The sequence below is a fragment of the Caloenas nicobarica genome, chromosome 8 (genome assembly GCF_036013445.1).
Source record: "Caloenas nicobarica isolate bCalNic1 chromosome 8, bCalNic1.hap1, whole genome shotgun sequence".
In the NCBI taxonomy this organism is placed as follows: domain Eukaryota; kingdom Metazoa; phylum Chordata; class Aves; order Columbiformes; family Columbidae; genus Caloenas; species Caloenas nicobarica.
In genome coordinates, this window is record NC_088252.1 from 21,011,300 (window position 1) to 21,029,538 (window position 18,239).

At 64.1% G+C, this 18,239-nt stretch overlaps 2 protein-coding genes across 4 annotated transcripts; one reads left to right on the forward strand and one right to left on the reverse strand.

Annotated features, from left to right (window-relative positions):
• Positions 1–724: 724 nt before the first annotated feature.
• PSMD2 (proteasome 26S subunit ubiquitin receptor, non-ATPase 2) lies at positions 725–7,803 on the reverse strand. Its single transcript, XM_065640456.1, has 21 exons — positions 7,644–7,803; positions 6,811–6,867; positions 6,334–6,498; positions 5,984–6,105; positions 5,447–5,671; positions 5,195–5,353; positions 4,768–4,912; positions 4,524–4,584; positions 4,088–4,234; positions 3,798–3,904; positions 3,272–3,399; positions 3,104–3,191; positions 2,709–2,871; positions 2,513–2,614; positions 2,282–2,427; positions 1,979–2,062; positions 1,680–1,848; positions 1,486–1,580; positions 1,197–1,323; positions 996–1,114; positions 725–913 (listed from the first exon to the last, which is right to left on the reverse strand). Exons 1-21 carry the CDS (start codon positions 7,776–7,778, stop codon positions 731–733), a joined length of 2,727 nt encoding a protein of 908 aa, XP_065496528.1. The 5' UTR covers positions 7,779–7,803; the 3' UTR covers positions 725–730.
• A 1,545-nt stretch (positions 7,804–9,348) lies between these two features.
• Positions 9,349–17,224, forward strand: ECE2 (endothelin converting enzyme 2). 3 transcript variants are annotated; one of them, XM_065639743.1, is made up of 19 exons: positions 9,349–9,390; positions 11,088–11,174; positions 11,563–11,707; positions 11,898–12,113; positions 12,211–12,335; positions 12,480–12,626; positions 12,704–12,769; positions 12,969–13,157; positions 13,569–13,711; positions 13,852–13,966; positions 14,209–14,319; positions 14,515–14,613; positions 14,701–14,778; positions 14,990–15,093; positions 15,411–15,521; positions 15,839–15,906; positions 16,558–16,748; positions 16,830–16,925; positions 17,048–17,224. In XM_065639743.1, the coding sequence occupies exons 1-19, from the start codon at positions 9,349–9,351 to the stop codon at positions 17,222–17,224; spliced, it is 2,310 nt and encodes a 769-aa protein (XP_065495815.1). The 3 variants fall into 3 exon arrangements, with proteins under 3 accessions (XP_065495815.1, XP_065495816.1, XP_065495817.1); XM_065639744.1 differs by having other exon boundaries at positions 9,358–9,396; XM_065639745.1 differs by lacking the exon at positions 11,088–11,174 and having other exon boundaries at positions 9,358–9,396.
• The last annotated feature ends 1,015 nt before the right edge of the window (positions 17,225–18,239 follow it).

An 18,239-nucleotide genomic window follows, 5' to 3' on the forward strand; every position in this document is an offset into this window, starting at 1 on the left:
CACCCACCGGGGACTTGCACCTTCCAGCGCCCAGCGGCTGCACCCACCCTGGACCCTCCTGGCACCCACGGGGGACGTGGCCCCACGCTGCACCCCACCGGACACGGCACCTTGCCCTTACCCTGCCCCCACCCCTCTCCCCGTGGCGCCCACCCACACCCATCCCAGTCTCCATCTAGCATCCGGGGCAAGGCGCAGTCACTGCCGGGTTTGCAAACAGGACAGGGTTTTCTTCTCTTTTCTAAAAATACCTCCCCCCGCGGCCTCCACCTCCCCCTGAGAACGATTTTAACCCGTCTCCCGAGCAGCATGAACAGCAGCAGAGCCCACACCCCAGGGGCAGCTGCAGCCACGGAGTCCCCACCCAGAGAGCAGTCGCAGCTGGGGACAACACGGGTGCCAGCACAGTGGGGAGGGGGGGTGCACACTGCTGTGCCAGGTTGGGGAGCAGCAGGAGCAGTCCCAGGGTAGACTGGAAGCACCTCTGGCTCCCCCAAGCCGTGTTCACCCTCTGCTTCTCAGGGTCTGCCCTGTGCCTGGGCCCCACAGGCAGCAAGGACCCTCGAGGGGGTCAGAACCCAGCCCGCATCACGAGCACAAAGAGGGTACAGCAGCACTAGAGTCTCCACACCGTTTATTTCCTTGACTCTCAGTAACAAAAACAAACAAACTAGTTCTTTTTTCCCTCCCACCCAAACCACCTACCCACCCCCCAGTCCCCCCCCTCAGCTCAAACGTCATAGTTGGGGTTCTTGCGTAGGATAACAAACCCCTCCAGAATGGGCGTCACAGGCACGTGCTCCTCCGTGGCCAGCTCTGCCCGCTCCCCGTGCGCCAGCAGCACCGGGGTTGTGTGTGTCTGGAAACCAGTGATGGTTTTGGGCTTGCCCGCCTGGCCCACCACGTCCACAGCCTGCAAGAGAAGAGCGAGGTAAATGCAGAGGACAGGCAGGGACACCAAAGTACCCCAGTTCCAGCTCTGGCTGCCACTTTACCTGTCCCACCCGAACCGACACAGGCAGAGGTCGCAGCTCCTCGTCAAAGGTGACCAGCATGCGGGGCTGCATGGCAGCAACGAGGCCGTAGAGAACGTAGTGGGACTTGCCCAGGATAACTGGAGAGGAGACAGAAGGGGCTGAGCAATGCCCACCCCACAAGACAGAGGGGTGCTGGGGGGGGAAGCCCCCAATACTCACTGTTGCGCACATCCAGGAAGGACACAAGGACGGTCAGCAGCCCAGCCACAGCCACCTGGCTCATGAGCTGACGATCGCTGTGGTACGGGCAGAGGGTGAGTGTCCCCTTGCCCAGGTGGGTCAGGCCCTGTGGCAGCAGAGAAAACACGTGAGAGTGTGGTGGGGTAACATCTGGGACCCCCAGCCCTGCCCAGCAGGATGGTGACACCCCCAGGACACCACTGCCCACTCCCACTCAGGGCAGGGACGCCAACCTGCCCCTTCCCCGCCACAAGCGCAGGATCATCACCTGGGCTAACCGCACCATGAAGAGGTTGTTGGGGTCCTTGGCGTGGTACTGGGCAAGCTGCCGCAGCATCGCTGCCAGCCGGGCATTGTTGGTACCTGGGAAGAGGGGGTACAGGCAAAGAGTGGGGTACATGGCTCAAGTCTTTCACTTTCACCCCAGCACGAGCCCCAAACCGGGCTGTCCCCCAGGCTCACCGCTGCCCACCATGCCCATGGCAAAGATGGAGTTGTAGGAGACCTCAGGGTCAGCATCGTGGGAGAACTTGCTGAGGGTGTCAAGGATGTTGAGCCGGGGGTTGGAGACCGAGATCAGGGCCAGGGCCAGGGGCACGGCGCGGCGGAGGGTGGGCTCCCCGTACCGCAGCTGCACAGAGGGGAGGTGGGTGTTAAACTCAGCTTAAGGGCAGTGAGGTCTACAGAGATGTGAGGCAAGCCCCAGTCTCTATTCCTGGGTCCCTTCCCAGCTCTGTGCTGTCCCCCCCGCTATCACTCACCAGGTGGCCAAATGTGCGCAGGGCCATTTCAGCGCCAATCTCCTCACCCATGGCAATGAGTGCAATCCCCAGCACTGCTACACCCTGCAGGGACACAGGCACTGAGCGTCAGGCAGGGAGCACCCAGCCTAAAACCCAAGTTCTCATGGCCCCTGCACCCACTCTGAGCCCAGGGGGGCAGGCGGAACAAAGGATGCTGCTGGGGGCCATTCTCCTCTAGCTCTGATCCTGCAAGTGGCTTAGGAACCACACCAAAGCCAGGTTCTGCACTTGGGACACGGGTCCCAGCCTGAATTTCCCAACCTGGTGAGCCCCCATGTCAGCTGAGCTCTCTTTTTTCTCCTTCTCCTTCTTGTCCTTTTTGTCCTTATCCTCCTCTTTCTCCTTGGAGTCAAAGTGCTCGCTGCAGATGTGCAGGAGCTGTTGCACCTTCAGGACATTCCCTGAGCCTGGGGGGAGAGCAGAGGGCCAGACTCAGCAGAAGAAAGGCCCAGGACCTGCTCCTGCCTCTCCTGCCTTATCAGCCCAACTCACCCGCATAGGCGCAGATGTCTACCAGCGTGTTGGCGAAGCTGCGGAACGGCTCTGACACCACCTCCAGCGCTGCCAAGATTGCCTCGATCGCCTCTCCCTTCCCTGCCAGAGAACGTACCATGGTTAGAACACAGCAGCAGAGGGATACTCTCACCCACCTCCCAACCCATGAGGCGCTCGCGCTGCCCAGCCTTACCCAGGTGGTTCAAGCCCAGGCCGAGCGGCAGCCACCGGGCATACGTGTCCTTCAGCTCTGTCTCAGATTTCTCCATGATGGTCTGGAGGATGGTTGAGGTGACATCCCCATTGCAGGAGCCCACTGATATCATCCCGCAGGCCAGGGCGGTCACACCAGCCACCTGGTGAAGGAGGGAAGGAGACATGCTGCGTGTGGGGACAGCGCACAGCGCACTGTCCCACAGCTGGTCCCCAAACAGGGTCGTGTTCTTCTGGCACAGCACGTTGGGCAGGGACATGTAGCCCTGCTCCCAGAGACCAAACCAGCTGCAGGACAGCCCCTGCATCCCCAGGAGCTGTTGGGGTCCATGTGGGGAAGCAGGAACCCCAGACAAACCCTGCCTCGCTCCCTACCTCCATGCTGGACTTGGGGTCTCCCATCACAGGTAGCAGCAAAGTCAGGACGTCCTCACGGTTGGAGCCTGCATATGCCAGCCCCAGCCTGCGGAAAGTCCAGGAGACCATGAGGGGGGAGCTAAACCACCCTGCACAGCCCAGGAAAGGCTGGAGTTAGGCCCTTACCCAAAAATGGCTCCGATCCTCATGGTGTTGCTGTTGTGGAGGACATAGTCGGACAAGAGGGCCAGGGCAGGGTCACACTCATTCCTCACCCCTGAGTTGACAATGCCACAGGCCAGGAGGGCTCCTGACTGCAAGGCAGAGGCACCGTCACGCACCAGCCACCAACACACCAAGCTCTCTGCCAGTCAGTGACTAACGTCACCCCACATATTGCACCTACTCCCCAGAATGGGCAAGGTGGTACCAAGTGAGCAGCATCACTCTAGATACAGCCAAGCTGTCCAAAGCTTGTAGCTCTGTGACAAGGGGACCCCAAAGGTGCCTCAGAAGTCCCCAAGATCTCCCCACCTCATTGTGAGCTGCTCAAAAACCTGGGACATGGGGCATCCAACCCCTCTCTGGGCAGGAACTGAGCCGCACAGCAGACCAAGGCAAAGACAACTACTCCCGAGCCAGCCACACACCCAGCAGGAGGAGGGCTGCCCCACACAGCTGCAGAGCCTGTGCCGGGATCAGTGCCACCGACCTTGATGTAATCCTCTGAGGAGTACAGGTACTTGTCAATCTGTGTGAGTCCCCCATCCACGTCCCACAGCAGTATCGTGCCCAGCGAGGCTGCAGCACTCAGCATCCCTGTGGTTCCAGGGGAGAAGAGCCCACATCAGCCCCAAATCAACATGCCCTGCCTGGGGCAGGTGGTGGCCAGGGACACAGGGCAGCCCAGCAGCAGTCACACCCTGCAGCCCCCCAAAAGGGACAGGGAAGTCACCCCAGGCCTAGGAACACCTCCAGCCCCTGCCCAGCCAGCTCCCTCACCGTGGTCCTTGTTCTTGTATAACCATTTGTTGCCATCGTCTGTCAGCAGCTTGTCCTGTCCAAATGCAGCATTCACAAAGCCGTTCACAAAGGAGGAAGCCAAATTCATCCGGGCTGAGTCCACTTGGGAACCACTCCCCCCGAAACCTGGGGAATGATGTTGGGGTGAGCCAGGCAGCCCAAGCAGCCCTGCCAGGCCCCCAGCGCACAGCTGTCCCGTGCCACGGGGAGATGAGGACCTGTCCCACCACCAGCAGGAAGGAGAAGCCCAAATCCATGTCAGGTAGCTGGGTCTGCTCCACACCGGGTCAGAGACCACAGGCGGGTCGTCTGCCCACCCCAGGATACACAGCTGACTGCGTCAGCCCTGGGGTGCATTGCAGCCCCAGGAACTCCCCTTAGAAGGAACGACAGAGGCCATAAGATGAGCCCTTACGGTTATTTTCCAGGTGGGTTTTGTAAATATCATCTGGTACTTTGGGCTCCATGATGTCCAGCTGTAGAGACACAGGAGAAGGGCGTTATCTCTCAGGCAGCACACCCCAGGGCAGCTGCCCTACCAGGGCAACCTCTCTAGGTAGCACCTGGCCAAGCTCGTCGGGACAAAGTATCTCTTCCCAAATCTTACCAGACCACAGCCAGAGGCAGCCCAGGGCTCTTTTCCCAGCTGGGATACTAACCTCTCTGGCCAAGGCCAGGAAGTTGCTGTTGAGCTGGACATTGGACATGATCTCAGTCAGGTCCTCATACTCCTCCACATCTTCGTTCAGCTCTAGGAAGACCCCGTGGCGACCCAGCATAAAGGCCATCTGCTTCTGGACAACTCTGTGCAGAGCAGAGAGGTTTCACAAGTGCCTAGACCCCAGCCAGCCCCAGCACAAACACATTCAGCAAACGGTGAGCCACCTGCCCTGCTCTAGAGGCACACAAGAGCAGCGCAGAGATGACCCGCTCTTGCCCATCTCAATTTCAGGGACAAGAGTCTCAGTCCAAAGACCCAGACACCTCTGTGGTAGCAGGATCCAACCCAACTCTGCCTAGACAGTGAGCCATGCCCCACCACAATGGGCAAAGGCGCCAGAGGGCGAAGAACGAATGTCCGCTTACACATCTTTGCAGGACGTGAAGATGTCCTCCACCAGCTCCATGTCATTGAGCATCAGAGCCAGGCGCAGAGCTTCAGGGTAGCGGCTGAACTTGCGGAAGATACCCAGGGCACAGCGCAGGAGAGCCGAGTTCTCGGGCTCTGGGACGTAGCTTACACAGCTTTGAGGAGGAGACAGACACGAGGGTGACAACCACATCAGGCAACCTCAGCCCAACAGGGACCAGACCCCTCACCCTGCCAAGGTCCCTCACCTGGTCAAGTAGAGGCAAACTTTGGAGTAGGCATTGTCATCAATGTACTTCTCCAGCATGTCCATCTGCTCAATCTCCATGAGCAGGTCACAGGCCTCGTGCTCTGCGTTGTGGGCCATGTTGTAAGGGACAATCTCCTTAACCAGGGTGAGGAGCGTGTCCCTCTGAGCCTTGTCAGCTTCATCGATCTCCTGCCACTCCTTGGCAACCTCCCCTGCCAGGTGCCTGCAAGGACAAAGGGACATCACCACTGCACAAACCCACTTCACCCAGCCCTAAGGATGGGGAGCAGCTGCTGCCAGGGCCCAGAAGAAGAGAGTTAAGAGCAGAGATTACAGCGGCCATGGCAGCAAGATCTCTGTAGCTAGCAAACCACTGTGGAGAGAGGATGAGGTGACACGTGCAGACATGACAAGGGCAGCTGAGCACAAGCCCAGCAAGTCAGGACACCTCCCAGGTGGGCTAGAGCTGAAGCACTCTGGGAAATCCCCCCCAAGCCTTTGTCCTTCCCTAAGCCCTGCCCTCGCCCAGGCTTACCTGACGTATTCATGCCCCCAAGACGCCAGCTCCTCCTGGGAACCCACTAGCCGGTACTTCAGGCACTCGCGCTCCCCACTCATGGTCATGGCCAGAACAGAAATTATGTCTGCCGCAAAGCGCTGGGAAAAGAGTGCGGAGATCCAGATACACGTCGGGCATGGGGCAGTAGGGGCAGCCGGGACACAACACCCTCCCTGCACCCACAAGCCATCACAGGCCCTGGCAAGTTACAATCCACCGGAGCAAGTCACAGAGGCTGATGTTGGACCATGGGGTCCAGAGGGCTCTGTGATCACCTGCCCACCATCCCCCCAGCCATATGGAATGGTGGGGCCATGAGCTGTTACCTTGTTTTCTCCTGGAGCCATGTTCTCATAGATCTCCTTCAGCTTTCCATAATGGGGCCGTAGGAACTTGAGGGGTTTGGGAACAGAGGTCATGGAGGTGGTGGAAGAGCGGATCTGCCGCCGCAGCTCCTCCAGGGCCGGGCGATATAGGGATGTGTCTTTCTCCTGCAGAGGAAAGCTGCCTGTCAGGGAGCAGGGGGCTGGTTCCTGCACTACCACCCCGCCAGCCCTCCCCAAACACAGCTGTGGCTCTGAGCAGAGCAGCCCCATGCCCTGGGCTGCCTCCTTCAGCCCCAGCACTGGGCGCGAGGGCACGGCAGGGCAGAAAGCCACCCACACGAGAGGGAAGCAGCAGTCAGACAGGCAGCAGGGCTCAGGGACAGGCAGCAGAGGACAACAAGGGGCCTCGTTCAAGGTGAAACACACCATCTCCACTGTGCAAGGAACAACCGCAAGCTGAGTACAGCACAGACTTACCCCCAGGCGCTCCACCAGCATCTCCAGCTCATCCTGCAGCTGCTTGTCTTCCTCTGACTGCCAAAACACACAGGAGAAAGCAGAGCTAAGGGCACCCAGCACAGACACCGCCAGTGTGACGGGGTGGAGGTGTCACCCCAAGCTGCAGGGGGGCCAGGACACAATGACTCCTCTTAACTCTGGGGCACCATTCCGCCCCAGTGCTGCCAGGGGGTTAGTGCCCCCAGGACTGGGGGTCACCCCCCATACAGACCGCTCCTTCCCACAGGGTGAGAAGTGCCTCCCGCACCACCCTGTGCCACAGAGAAACACCCCCACAGAGAGGGGCACAGCGGGGACAGCAGCCCACTGGCACAAGGCCACCCCCCACGGCCCGTGAGGGGACAAGGCCACCCCCGTGCCAACAGAGGGGACCCCTCCATGATCCCTATCACACACGCGCCCTGATCACCCCAGCTCCCCTCATGCAGCGACAACAGACCCCGGAGCCCCCGCCCCACCGCACCCCGCCAGGGAGGGGAGCCTTCTCCTGCGTCATGTGGGCACCCCATGACGTCACAGCCCCCTCCGCAGGGACACCCTCGCCTCGGTGACGTCACAGCCCCCTCCGCAGGGACATCCTCGCCTCGGTGACGTCACAGCCCCCTCCGCAGGGAGCCCCCTCGCGCCGATGACGTCACGCGCCTCCGACGGAGGGAGCCCCGGCGACGTCACAGGCGCCCCTAGAGGGGTGCCGGCCGCCCCCGTGACGTGAGATGACGTCCCGCCCCACCGGTGACGCGGGCCCGGCCGGGCCGTGACTCAGCTGCGGCCCCCGGCGCGGCGGCGCTCACCAGCTCCTGCTCCTTCTCGGGCCCCGCGGGCGGCTCCCGGCGGTCCCGGCCCCAGGGCGGTGTGGGCTTCTCCTCGCCGCCCGACCCTGGGCCGCCCTGCACCCGGCTCTGCCCGCCGCCGCCGCCCGCATCCATGGCCGTTCCGCCGCGCACCCGCCGCTCTGCGCCTGCGCGTCGCCGCGCCCACCGCCAATCACCGCTCGGCGCCGTCGTGACGACGCCGGCGCGCGCCGGGGGCGCGGCGATGGGCGTGGCCTGAGGCGGGGCGCGGGGCGGGGCGGTCCCACGTGCCGCCGCGCTGTGCAGCACCGAGCGGCGGGAGCGGCGGGGCAGGGTCCGTCCCGGGGTCCGGCACTGCTGGGGACCCAGAGCTCCGCCACGGGCCAGCGGTGCCGAGCCGGGCAAGTGGGGCGGCTTTGCCTGGGGCAGACGGGCTCAGTGGGGAGCCGACGCGCCACGGACACCCGTGTGCGCACACCCCATACGCACACAAATATCCCCTCGCACATACGTGCCACGCTGTACCCCAGGCCCCGCAGTTTGGGCACTGCCTCACCCAGCCCGACCGAACACCTTGAGGGGCACCTCCCCTCCCCGGGCAGCACCCCGGGCTGTGCGTGCTGGGGACCCCCCAGGCAGCAGGTGCAGTCCGAGGCATCGACCCACCCACGTTTTTTCAAGGTGTGACTACTGCACACACCTGGGCACCCAAACAGCCGCCCTATGCCCTGCACCCTGGAGAGTAGCGAGGACCCTACCTGAATACCTGCACCCAGACACCCCCACATGCCGCTGTTCCCTCCTGGCAGCACCCGGGGCACCGGATGGGTGAAATGTGGTGGCACCACGTCCTGGGCAGGCAGTCACGGAAGGCTGGGAGGTGTCAGGGCGGGGTGTGAGGCTGCGGATACAGCCAGGGCCTCCCCCTCGCTCACCACCGCAGTGACCATGGCTGTGCACGCCTGTGTGTGCATGACTGTGTCACCCCGAGTGCGGTGGCACGGGTGTGCGGGTGACCTCGGCATGCCTCAGTGTACCGAGGCGAGGTGTCAGGGAGTGTGTGTGCATCTGCCTGGGCATGTGCCCGGGTACCGGGGTGGGCTGGGCTGCTGTGGCTGTGCCCCGTTACCACTCCGCTGCCGGTACCCGGCGCTGTGCCGGTGTGCCTCCCCGGGTGCTGAAGCCCAGTGCCTGTACATGTCAGCGCGCCGGTGCCCGTAGCGAGTGCCCGGCTGTAAGCCCGGTGCTACTCCCCATACCGGTGTCTGTCCGAGTGCCGGTGCCGGTGCACCTCCCTCGCTGGCGAGGGTGCCGCTCCCGTGCCGCTCCCGTGTGGTGCCGGGCGGGGCTCCTCCCGCGCACACGGCGGTCACCTTGGCGGCGGGGTCGGGTGGAGCGGAGCGGAGCCGCACGACCGGGCTGGGCACTGGTGTCCCCGCTCCAGCCATCCCCCGACGCGCCGGCCCCAGCCGCCCCCGCCCGGTGCCTGCGGGCCGCGCCCAGCCGGTACCAGCCCCCGCTGCTCCATCCCTCCGGTGAGGCCCCATCCCTGCCCGGCTCCGGTCCCGGTCCCGGTCCCGGTCCCGCCGGCGGCGCGGCGCCCGGTGCGGGCCATGGCGGCGGCGGAGGCAGGCGGCGCTGCGGCGGCGGCGGGGGCCCGGCGCGGCCCGGGCGAGGAGCGGAGCTAAGCGGGAGGCGGCCCGGGATGGCCAGGATGAACGTGGCCCTCCAGGAGCTCGGACACGCCGTGAGTGCCCGGGGCAGCGGCTCAGGGAGGGGCTGGCCGGGGGCAACGAGTCGGGCAGGAGGAGGGGGAGACGGGGGTAGCGGCTCGGGGGGCAAGGAGGGGACAGAGAAGAACCAGGGGGCTGGAGGGCTCAAGGTGCTGGAAGGAGCCTGCGGGAGGAAGGGATGGAGGGGCTGGGGGAGTCCGGGGGGCGAGAGCCTGGGGGATGCAGGGGGCTGCGTGAGGCCAGGCCTGGGGGAACTGCGTGGCTGGAGGGTCCCCGTCCCCCATGGAGGTGGAGGAAGAGCCCCCCCAAACCCCTGCCTGGGGTCGGGCAGAGGGACGCGAGGCAGCTCGGGGATTACCCCACAGACCCTGCTCTGCCGCGGCATGGAGCCCACCTGGGGTACAGTGACGCTGCTCGTAGGGTGTCCCCCAAGGCAGCACCCCTGGAGGGAGCAGGGAGCCCCGTCCCTACGGGTCTCAGCCCCACAGAGAGGGCAGGAGGCCTCAGGACCAGGTCCTGCTCCTGCTTTGGGGAGCCAGGAGGTGCCAGGGAGGGCGTGCTGCTAGCTGGTGCCCAGGAGGACAAGGACCACCCTGGAGAGGAGGGGAGCGTGGTGGGGGAGCCAAGTCGGTGGGGGGCCTGACTGGCTGAGCTCCCACAGGATGCTGAGCGGTTCTTCCCAACATCAGTGGTTCCCAGGAACCCGCCCCAGTGGGGGGCTCCAGCCAACTGTCAATCCCAGCCCCACGCCCTCCTGCCATGACAGCCCTTGACAAAGCCCCCCCCACCCCAGAGGGATGGCAGTGGGCAGAGCCAGGCATGGGGCACTTGCTCTGCTTCACCCCCTGCCCGTCTTCCTACCTACCCCAGCTCCTTCCTGGCCCCCAACACCAGCCCCACAGGCAGCCCCAGGGCATCCACCATAGTCTGCAGCACGGACAGGAGGGTGAGCTGCAGCCCACCCAGGCGTTAACTCTGAAGCCTAAGGATGACTTGCAATCAGCAGCATTGCTGATTCTCTTCCACCAAAGCCTCCAGCTTTTTCCTCCAGCTCATTCTCCTCTCCAAAGCTGCTGGCTCAGCTCCATCACCTCCTTCCTGGCTGAGTCCTCAGCTAGCTCTCATGGCTGGGTTGATGCAAGCAGCCCTTCCTGGGCTGCCCTGCAAGGCTAGGAACGAGGGGGTCCTGTCCTGCCAGCCAGCACCTACCGTAGTGCCCTCCTGCCCGCACATGCTCTGCCTGCACAGGCTCAGCTCTGCACCCTGGGCACCCCTGGGACCAGGGTGGGGTGGGAGACGCTTCCAGATGTTTCAGACCGGTGCACATCTGCATGGAAAGTTCCAGGCAGGGGAGGAGGGGTGAGGCAGCAGCACTAGGCAATGGTTGCCAGGCAACGAGGACCACATCTCCGTGGCGATGTGGCACCTGTCAGCAGGGCTGATGCCATGGCTGCCATGGCGACGTAGAGGGATGCGCTGGCATGAACCTCCGAGGCTCCCACCAGCAGCTCTCCCTGTGCTTCCTGGGGCCACCCAGGGCTGGGGACAGCCCCTGGGGGAGGCCCAGGCACAGCGAGGGGCGTCAGGGGCTGCCCCGGCCCCCCGCGCACCCACTGAGTGGGCACCTGCCCTCGCTGTAAGAGCTGGAGGGGGTGGCGGGTCAGGGGGAACCCCCCACACCCCCATCTCAGCCCGCTTCCTCCCTTGGCAGATGCCCGACTACAAGCGTGCCACACTGCAGGACGACGAGGGGCCGGAGCCGGCAGGGGATGGAACTGCCTCTCCTGACAGTGTGGAGGTGAGGTCTGCGCCGGCCCCTCCATCTTCCCCCTTGCATCATCCCTGGCTCCCCTCCTCACCCATAGCCGGAGCCTGCCCGCAGCCGGGTGGGCAGCAGGAGCAGGGCTGGGAGCCAAGCCAGCCCTGGCTGTCCCCAGGGACATGCGGGGAGGCAGCCAAAATGCAGCAGAGAGTGTGCCTGGGCCATCGTCCCTCCTTGTGGCTTGGGGGGCTGCCAGTACCCACCGCAGGCTTGCGGGGGCTGGTGCCCTGGGCACCCCTGGGGGGAATGCTCCCGTCCCCACCTCATCACGCAGCTGAACCAGGCACCAGGGAGCGGCAGGGTAGGGGGAGCAGTGAGGTTCGGTCCCCCACGCGGTGCGATGGCAGGTCCTGCTCCTGCCCAGGTGGGGTTTCGGAAGGGGCCGGGGCCACTGCTGAGCCGCCTGGCCTCGCACAGCCAGCTGGAGCTGGTGCTCTGCGCCGTCGCCGTCTCCCTGGCCCTGCTGCTCGGCATCGCCGTCGTCGCTCTGGCCATCCAGTACCGCAGAGGTAGGGAGGGGCCCCGTGGCCCTGCTGGGGTGGCGGTGGTGTCCCCAAACCCAGGGGGAACAGGGCAGGATGGGGAGGGATGGGTCAGTGTGGGGCTCCTGCTGCGGGTGCTCTGCCCTCCCCAGGGCTTGGCCATGCCTCAGTTTCCTCCGGTACACGCACGAAGCCCTGGGTGTGCCTTCCCTGCCAGACCCCTCGCACAGCACGTGCCTGACGGATGCCTGTGTCCGGGTGGCCAGCAAGATCCTGGAGGCCCTGGACGTGGAGACAGACCCGTGCCAGGACTTCTACCAGTACTCATGTGGGGGCTGGATCAAGAGGAACCCCCTGCCCAACGGGCGCTCCAAGTGGAGCACCTTCAACAGCATCTGGGACCAGAACCAGGCCATCATGAAGCATCTCCTAGGTGGGCACCAGGGGGGTCAGGGCCACCAGGGGGTGACCGCCAGGTGCAGGCAGGCAGAGCCCCTGTGTCCCCGGGGCTGACCTGCAGCCTCCCGCAGAGAACGCCACCTTCAACTCCAGCAGCGAGGCGGAGCGGAAGACACAGCGGTACTACTTGTCCTGCCTCAAGGAGCAAAGGATAGAGGAGCTGGGCTCCCAGCCCCTCATGGAGCTCATCGACAAGGTGGGCAGACATCCACACATGAGCCGAGCTGTCAGGGCTCAGCCCAGTGCATCTCCCAGTCAGCTCTTCACGTTTCTGGGGCGTGGGCAGCCCTCGGGGACAGACCCCATCCCTCCTTGAGGTACCGGGTCCATCTGCCAGCAGATCGGAGGGTGGAATGTCACCGGCTCCTGGAACCAGACCAGCTTCATGGAGGTCCTCAAGATGGTGTCAGGCACATACCGGGCGACCCCCTTCTTCACGGTGTATGTGGGTGCAGACTCCAAGAGTTCCAACAGCAATGTCATCCAGGTTGGCACCTTGGCACTGAGGGGTGGCAGGCATGGGGAGGGCACTGGGCTGCCCATGCTGTTCCTCTCTCCTCCCAGGTGGACCAGTCGGGGCTTTTCCTCCCATCCCGAGATTACTACCTGAACAAAACTGCCAATGACAGGGTGAGGCTGGGCGCTGCTGATAGCGATCAGGGGAAACCCATGGCAATGGGGTGTAAGCAGTGCTGGGGTGCCCCTGGCACGCACACCCTGCACAGCGGGTGGCATGTTCCCTAGGCTGGGGTGAGCAGTGGCTCTGAGCCCCCCAGGGAGGCAGGATGAGTTGTGACTGGGGCTGAGCCAGGGTCTGGGGTCCTGCCAGGTCCTGGCAGCGTACCTGGACTACATGGTGGAGCTGGGCACCCTGCTGGGGGGGGCCCCTGAGCCCACCCGCCTCCAGATGCAGCAGGTGCTGGACTTCGAAACCCAGCTGGCCAACATCACCGTGCCCCAGGCTGAGCGGCGGGATGACGAGAAAATCTACCACAAGATGAGCATCGCTGAGCTGCAGGTGGGCACAGCGTGGCACAGCCTGGGGAAAACCTCTGGGGATGCAAGGAGTGGGTTGTCCTGTGGGGCACCGAGGGGTCTGTGCCCACTGGTGCCCCCCGGTACCCCCCAGGACACCCCAGGCAGCCCCGTCTGTTCTGGGACATGCATTGGGTGAGATGATCATCCCCCGCAGTCATTAGAATTTGGGGGAAGCTGCCGCCCCACATGAAGGTGTCCTGGGGTCCCCTCCTTGTCCTGCAGCATTGAGCCACGGGAAGGGTTTGGCGCACAGAAGGGATCTGGGCTGGTGAGGGACCTTGGAACCTCCCCAGGGAGCACAGCCCCTGCCCCGGGGGATCTTCCTGTGTCAGGCAGGATGGGGCAGAGCTGTGCCAAGCACCTAGGTGCTGCGTCCTCATGTTCCCCCCAGGCCCTGGCCCCCGCCATCGACTGGCTGGATTACCTGTCCTATGCCCTGGCCCCGCTGGAGCTGGCAGACACAGAGCCCGTGGTGGTGTATGGGGACACCTACCTCCAGCAGATCTCTGACCTCATCAACGGCACAGACAGGAGGTAGGACACCCATGTGTCCCCCACCATGGCCCATTGAGGGCTGCCCCCATGGCAGAGGCATGTTTTGGGCTCACTGGTGGCTGGGGCATCCCCCATGAACCATGCCCATGGCAATCCATGGCCCCTCTCTGTCCCCACAGCATCCTGAACAACTACCTGATCTGGAACCTGGTGCAGAAGACGGCCTCTAGTCTGGACCAGCGCTTTGAGACAGCCCAAGAGAGGCTACTGGAGACACTCTATGGCACCAGGAAGGTAACAAGGGGGGCTCTGGGACCAGCCCCCTCTGCCCCCAGCCTCGAAGCAGACAGGACCACCTCTGCCCTTGGGATGCTGAGCCCTGGATGCTGCAGAGGGAACTCAGGGATCATCTTTTGGGATAGGGGTTTAGCTGCTGAATGTCTCACCCCTGGGGAGAGGGCAGAGCTGGGCTGAGGGAAGGGGGGGAACAGTAGAGGGGGCTGAGGTTCTCACAGACCCCACTCTTGCTTCCACAGTCCTGCACACCCCGCTGGCAAACCTGCATCTCCAACACAGACGACACGCTGGGCTTCGCCCTGGGCTCTCTCTTTGTCAAAGCCACCTTTGATCGGGACAGCAAATCCATTGTGAGGACACTTCTGCCCCCATCCCCTCCTCATCACCATCCGTGAGAACCCCCCCTTTCCCCCCAAAGCCCAGGGCTAGAAGGTGGGAGCAGGGAAACAGGCCCCCCAGCCCCAGGGAGGTCACATCCTGCCCACCCTGTCCCAGCCCAAGCGGCTGTAGAGGGCAGGGAGGGCTCCATTCTGTCGCCTCCCCAGGCTGAGGAGATGATCAGTGAGATCCGGGCGGCCTTTGAGGTGTCCCTGGACCAGCTGGACTGGATGGATGAGAAGACCAGGCAGGCTGCAAAGGAGAAGGTGACCCTGGGGAGGGCAGTGGGTGGGAGACATCTCCCCATCCCGGTAAGCCCACCCCATCTCACTGCCAGGGCCTCTCCCATGCAGGCAGACACCATCTACGACATGATCGGCTTCCCTGACTTCATCCTGGACAACAAGGAGCTGGATGATGTCTATGATGGGGTAGGGGGGCACCCAGCTCATGGGGAGTGAGAGGGTCTGGTCCCTGCTCATGCCAGGCCCTGGGGACCACACGGTCAGACAATGTCCCTATTTGGGGGACCCATTTGGGACAGGGCATTACATGGAGCCACCCTTGTACTGAGCGCATCCTGGCCGGGGTAGGGGGAACCACCGTGGTGGACCCCTCCTCATCCCTCCTCTTCCTCACCAGTACGAGGTCTCAGAGGACTCCTTCTTCCAGAACATGCTCAACTTCTACAACTTCTCCGCCAAAGTGATGGCCGACCAGCTCCGGAAACCCCCCAACCGTGACCAGTAAGGGGGAGAGTCCGAGAGGGGGGCAGAGGATGTGACACCAGCATGGTGTCACAGCACTATCCCAACATGATCTGGGTGACACTGGTTCACTGGGAGGAAGGTCCCCGCATTGGGTGGCACAGTGTTGTAGGTCACCCGTGGTGGCTCTGTCTTGTCCCTGGGACAGGGTCCCTTGGTCACAAGGTGACAGGGATAGCAGTGCCAGCCCCGAGCAGGGCAGCACAGGGGACCTGTGGTGGGAGACAGCACAGGAGGGTGCTGGAGGGGAGAGGGGACAGATCCCTGCCTGTCCCTGTCCCACCTCCCTGCCCCAGGTGGAGCATGACCCCGCAGACCGTCAACGCCTACTACCTGCCCACCAAGAATGGGATCGTCTTTCCCGCCGGCATCCTGCAGGCTCCCTTCTATGCCCGCAACCACCCCAAGTGAGCCTGGCATGGGGATGGGGGCATCTTCCGGGGGTGCGGGAACACGGACTGGATCAGGGCCAGCACTCTATGGAGCCCCACGCAGTCACAAAGCAAAGTCCTGGAGGGGCTTGAGGGTCCCTCAAGGCTTTACATCCTGCAGCCAAGGCAGCCTGAAAAGTCCCTGTGGGGCCACCAGTGTCCCCAACAGCTGAGAGCCAAGCGGAGCAGAGTCCCGCTGGGTGCCAAGGCTGCACAGGGGGTGCCCAGGCTGGGGACAGTCTGCGACACATCATCCCCCCACACTTACCCATCTCTTTCCTGCGGCCCCACAGGGCCCTGAATTTCGGTGGCATCGGTGTGGTGATGGGGCACGAGCTGACCCACGCGTTCGACGACCAAGGTGAGAGCCTTCGGGCAGCACCAGCCCTGACCCCAATCACCTTCCTGCCCCTCCCCAACCCCCAACCCGCCCCCTGCCCTCGGCGTGGGGAGGGGGTGCCGCGGGGGTCCTGCTTCGCCATCCATTGCATCATGCGTGCTCCTGCCCCCCTGGCCACCTCCCCCTTCTATCATCCTGTCTCCCCAGGTGACACCCGCTGATACCTCCCCCCGGCTTCTCTGTGCAGCTTTCGCTCCATCTGCTTGGTGAGGACACGGTGTCTGCAGCCCCGGCCCCCTCCTCATCCTCCTCCTCCTCCACGGGGTGAGGGACGGGTCCCTCTCACATCCACTCTGCTTTGCGCCTTCACTGCAGTCCCGGAGCCCAGATGGGGTCAATGGGGGAATTTGAAGTGACAAATTTGGCTTAGTATGGTGGGATGGACCAGGGGATGGCTGGGGACCCAAACACACAGCTGAGCCCCAGCCAGAGCCCACCCAGAGCAGGGCCTAGGGGACATTATCTCCCCTGTGCATGGACCCAAGGCCCCAGGTTCCCTGGTGTCCCCTGGGGCTGTCCCCAGCACACCCTACCCTGGCTCAGACCCCCTGTAGCGGAGGCTTTGCAGGGGGCTGGCGTCCCCCGGTCCCACCCCACGGCTTGATCCCTCAGGGCGGGAGTATGACAAGGAGGGCAACCTGCGGCCATGGTGGCAGAACTCCTCCCTCGAGGCCTTCAAGTACCGGACAGCGTGCATGACAGAGCAGTATGGCCGCTACACCGTCCACCACGAGAAGGTCAATGGCCGGCAGACACTGGGCGAGAACATCGCTGACAACGGTGGGCTCAAGGCAGCCTACAATGTGAGTGCCACTGTCCCGAGGGGACGGGGACCCCTGCGCCCATCTGTCCCTCCCCTGGGCTTCAAGATGCCCCTCCCGCAGGCATACAAGTCCTGGCTGCAGAAGAACGGGGAGGAGAAGCGCCTGCCAGCCCTGGGGCTCACCAACCACCAGCTCTTCTTTGTGGGCTTCGCGCAGGTAGGGCAGAGCAGGCTGGTGGGTTCCCTACCCCTGCCCGGCCTCTCAGAGCCTCCCCACAGCCCCCCATCCAGCCCAGGGGGCTCTGCCCCCCATCCCCAAGTCTGCTTCCCCTCCGGCAGGTCTGGTGCTCTGTCCGGACACCCGAGAGCTCCCATGAAGGGCTGGTGACCGACCCTCACAGCCCCGACAAGTACCGCGTCATTGGCACCCTCAGCAACTCCCGGGACTTTGTGGAACATTTTGGCTGCCCCCTCGGCTCCCCCATGAACCCCGGCAAGCACTGTGAGGTGTGGTAGGGACAGGGAGGGTGTTGGGAACAGAAAGGATGATGCTCTGCTGTGCCCCCCACCCCAACCCTCGCCAGCTGCCTGAGCTGGCCCACAGGCAGAGAGCAGGGCCACCCCCCGGGTCACCCTCCATCGCGGTCCCCCCTGCGCACCGCCGCCTTGCCCCACCTCTGCCCTCCTCCCCAGCACACACCAGGCACCCACTGCAGCCCCATTTACAGCCTGGGGCCTGGCACAGCTGGCAGAGAAGCCGTAGCACCCCCAAAACGCAGCTCTGCCCCCCAAACCCTGACGTGCTAGAGATGGGCACAGCTCAGTCCCCTCAGTGCTGCGTCCCCTCCCAGGGGGGCAGGTCAGAGGGGTCCCAGGGAGAGCACTAGAGCCGAGCCCCCCGCTCCTGCCCCCGACCTGCCGGAGAGGGAGACTGGGGGCCACCCAGCTCCGCTCTCCCCTCACCCCTCCTGATCCGGCTTGGCTTCCCCATCCACCTCTGCTGGGACTAGTGGGCGCCAGCGGGGACTCTGGTGCCTTCAGCTGTGGGTGGCTGTCGCTGAATTTATTTAACGATTAAAAGCAGTTTCCACTTACTCTGGCAGCTCTGAGTCCTTTGCGGTGTCAGGGTGCGGGGAGAGGTGGGAGCTGGAGCGGGGAGTGACCCAAAAGCTGGGGGACGTGTGGGAGATGAGACATCCCGAGGGACGGGAGCAGGAGATGAGAAATCCCAAGGGACCAAGAGGGGGGAGCAGGAGATGAGACGTCTTGAGGAAGAGAGGGGGAGGAGCAGACGTGTGGGGAAGGAGGGCGGCAGCTGCAGACTGACCCTCAGCACCCCGGGCAGGGCTGGGGGGACAGGTCACCCCCAGCCACAGGCATGGGGGGCCGTGCTGCCGGCTGGCACCGAGCAGGGTGGCCGGGGGACACCGAGGGTGGCTCTGGGCGAGGCTGGGGTGACGGGGGGCCAGCAGCCGGGCTGAGACAGCCCCACGGCCCCGGCCCAGCCCCAGGCGGAGGGTCCGTCTGCAGA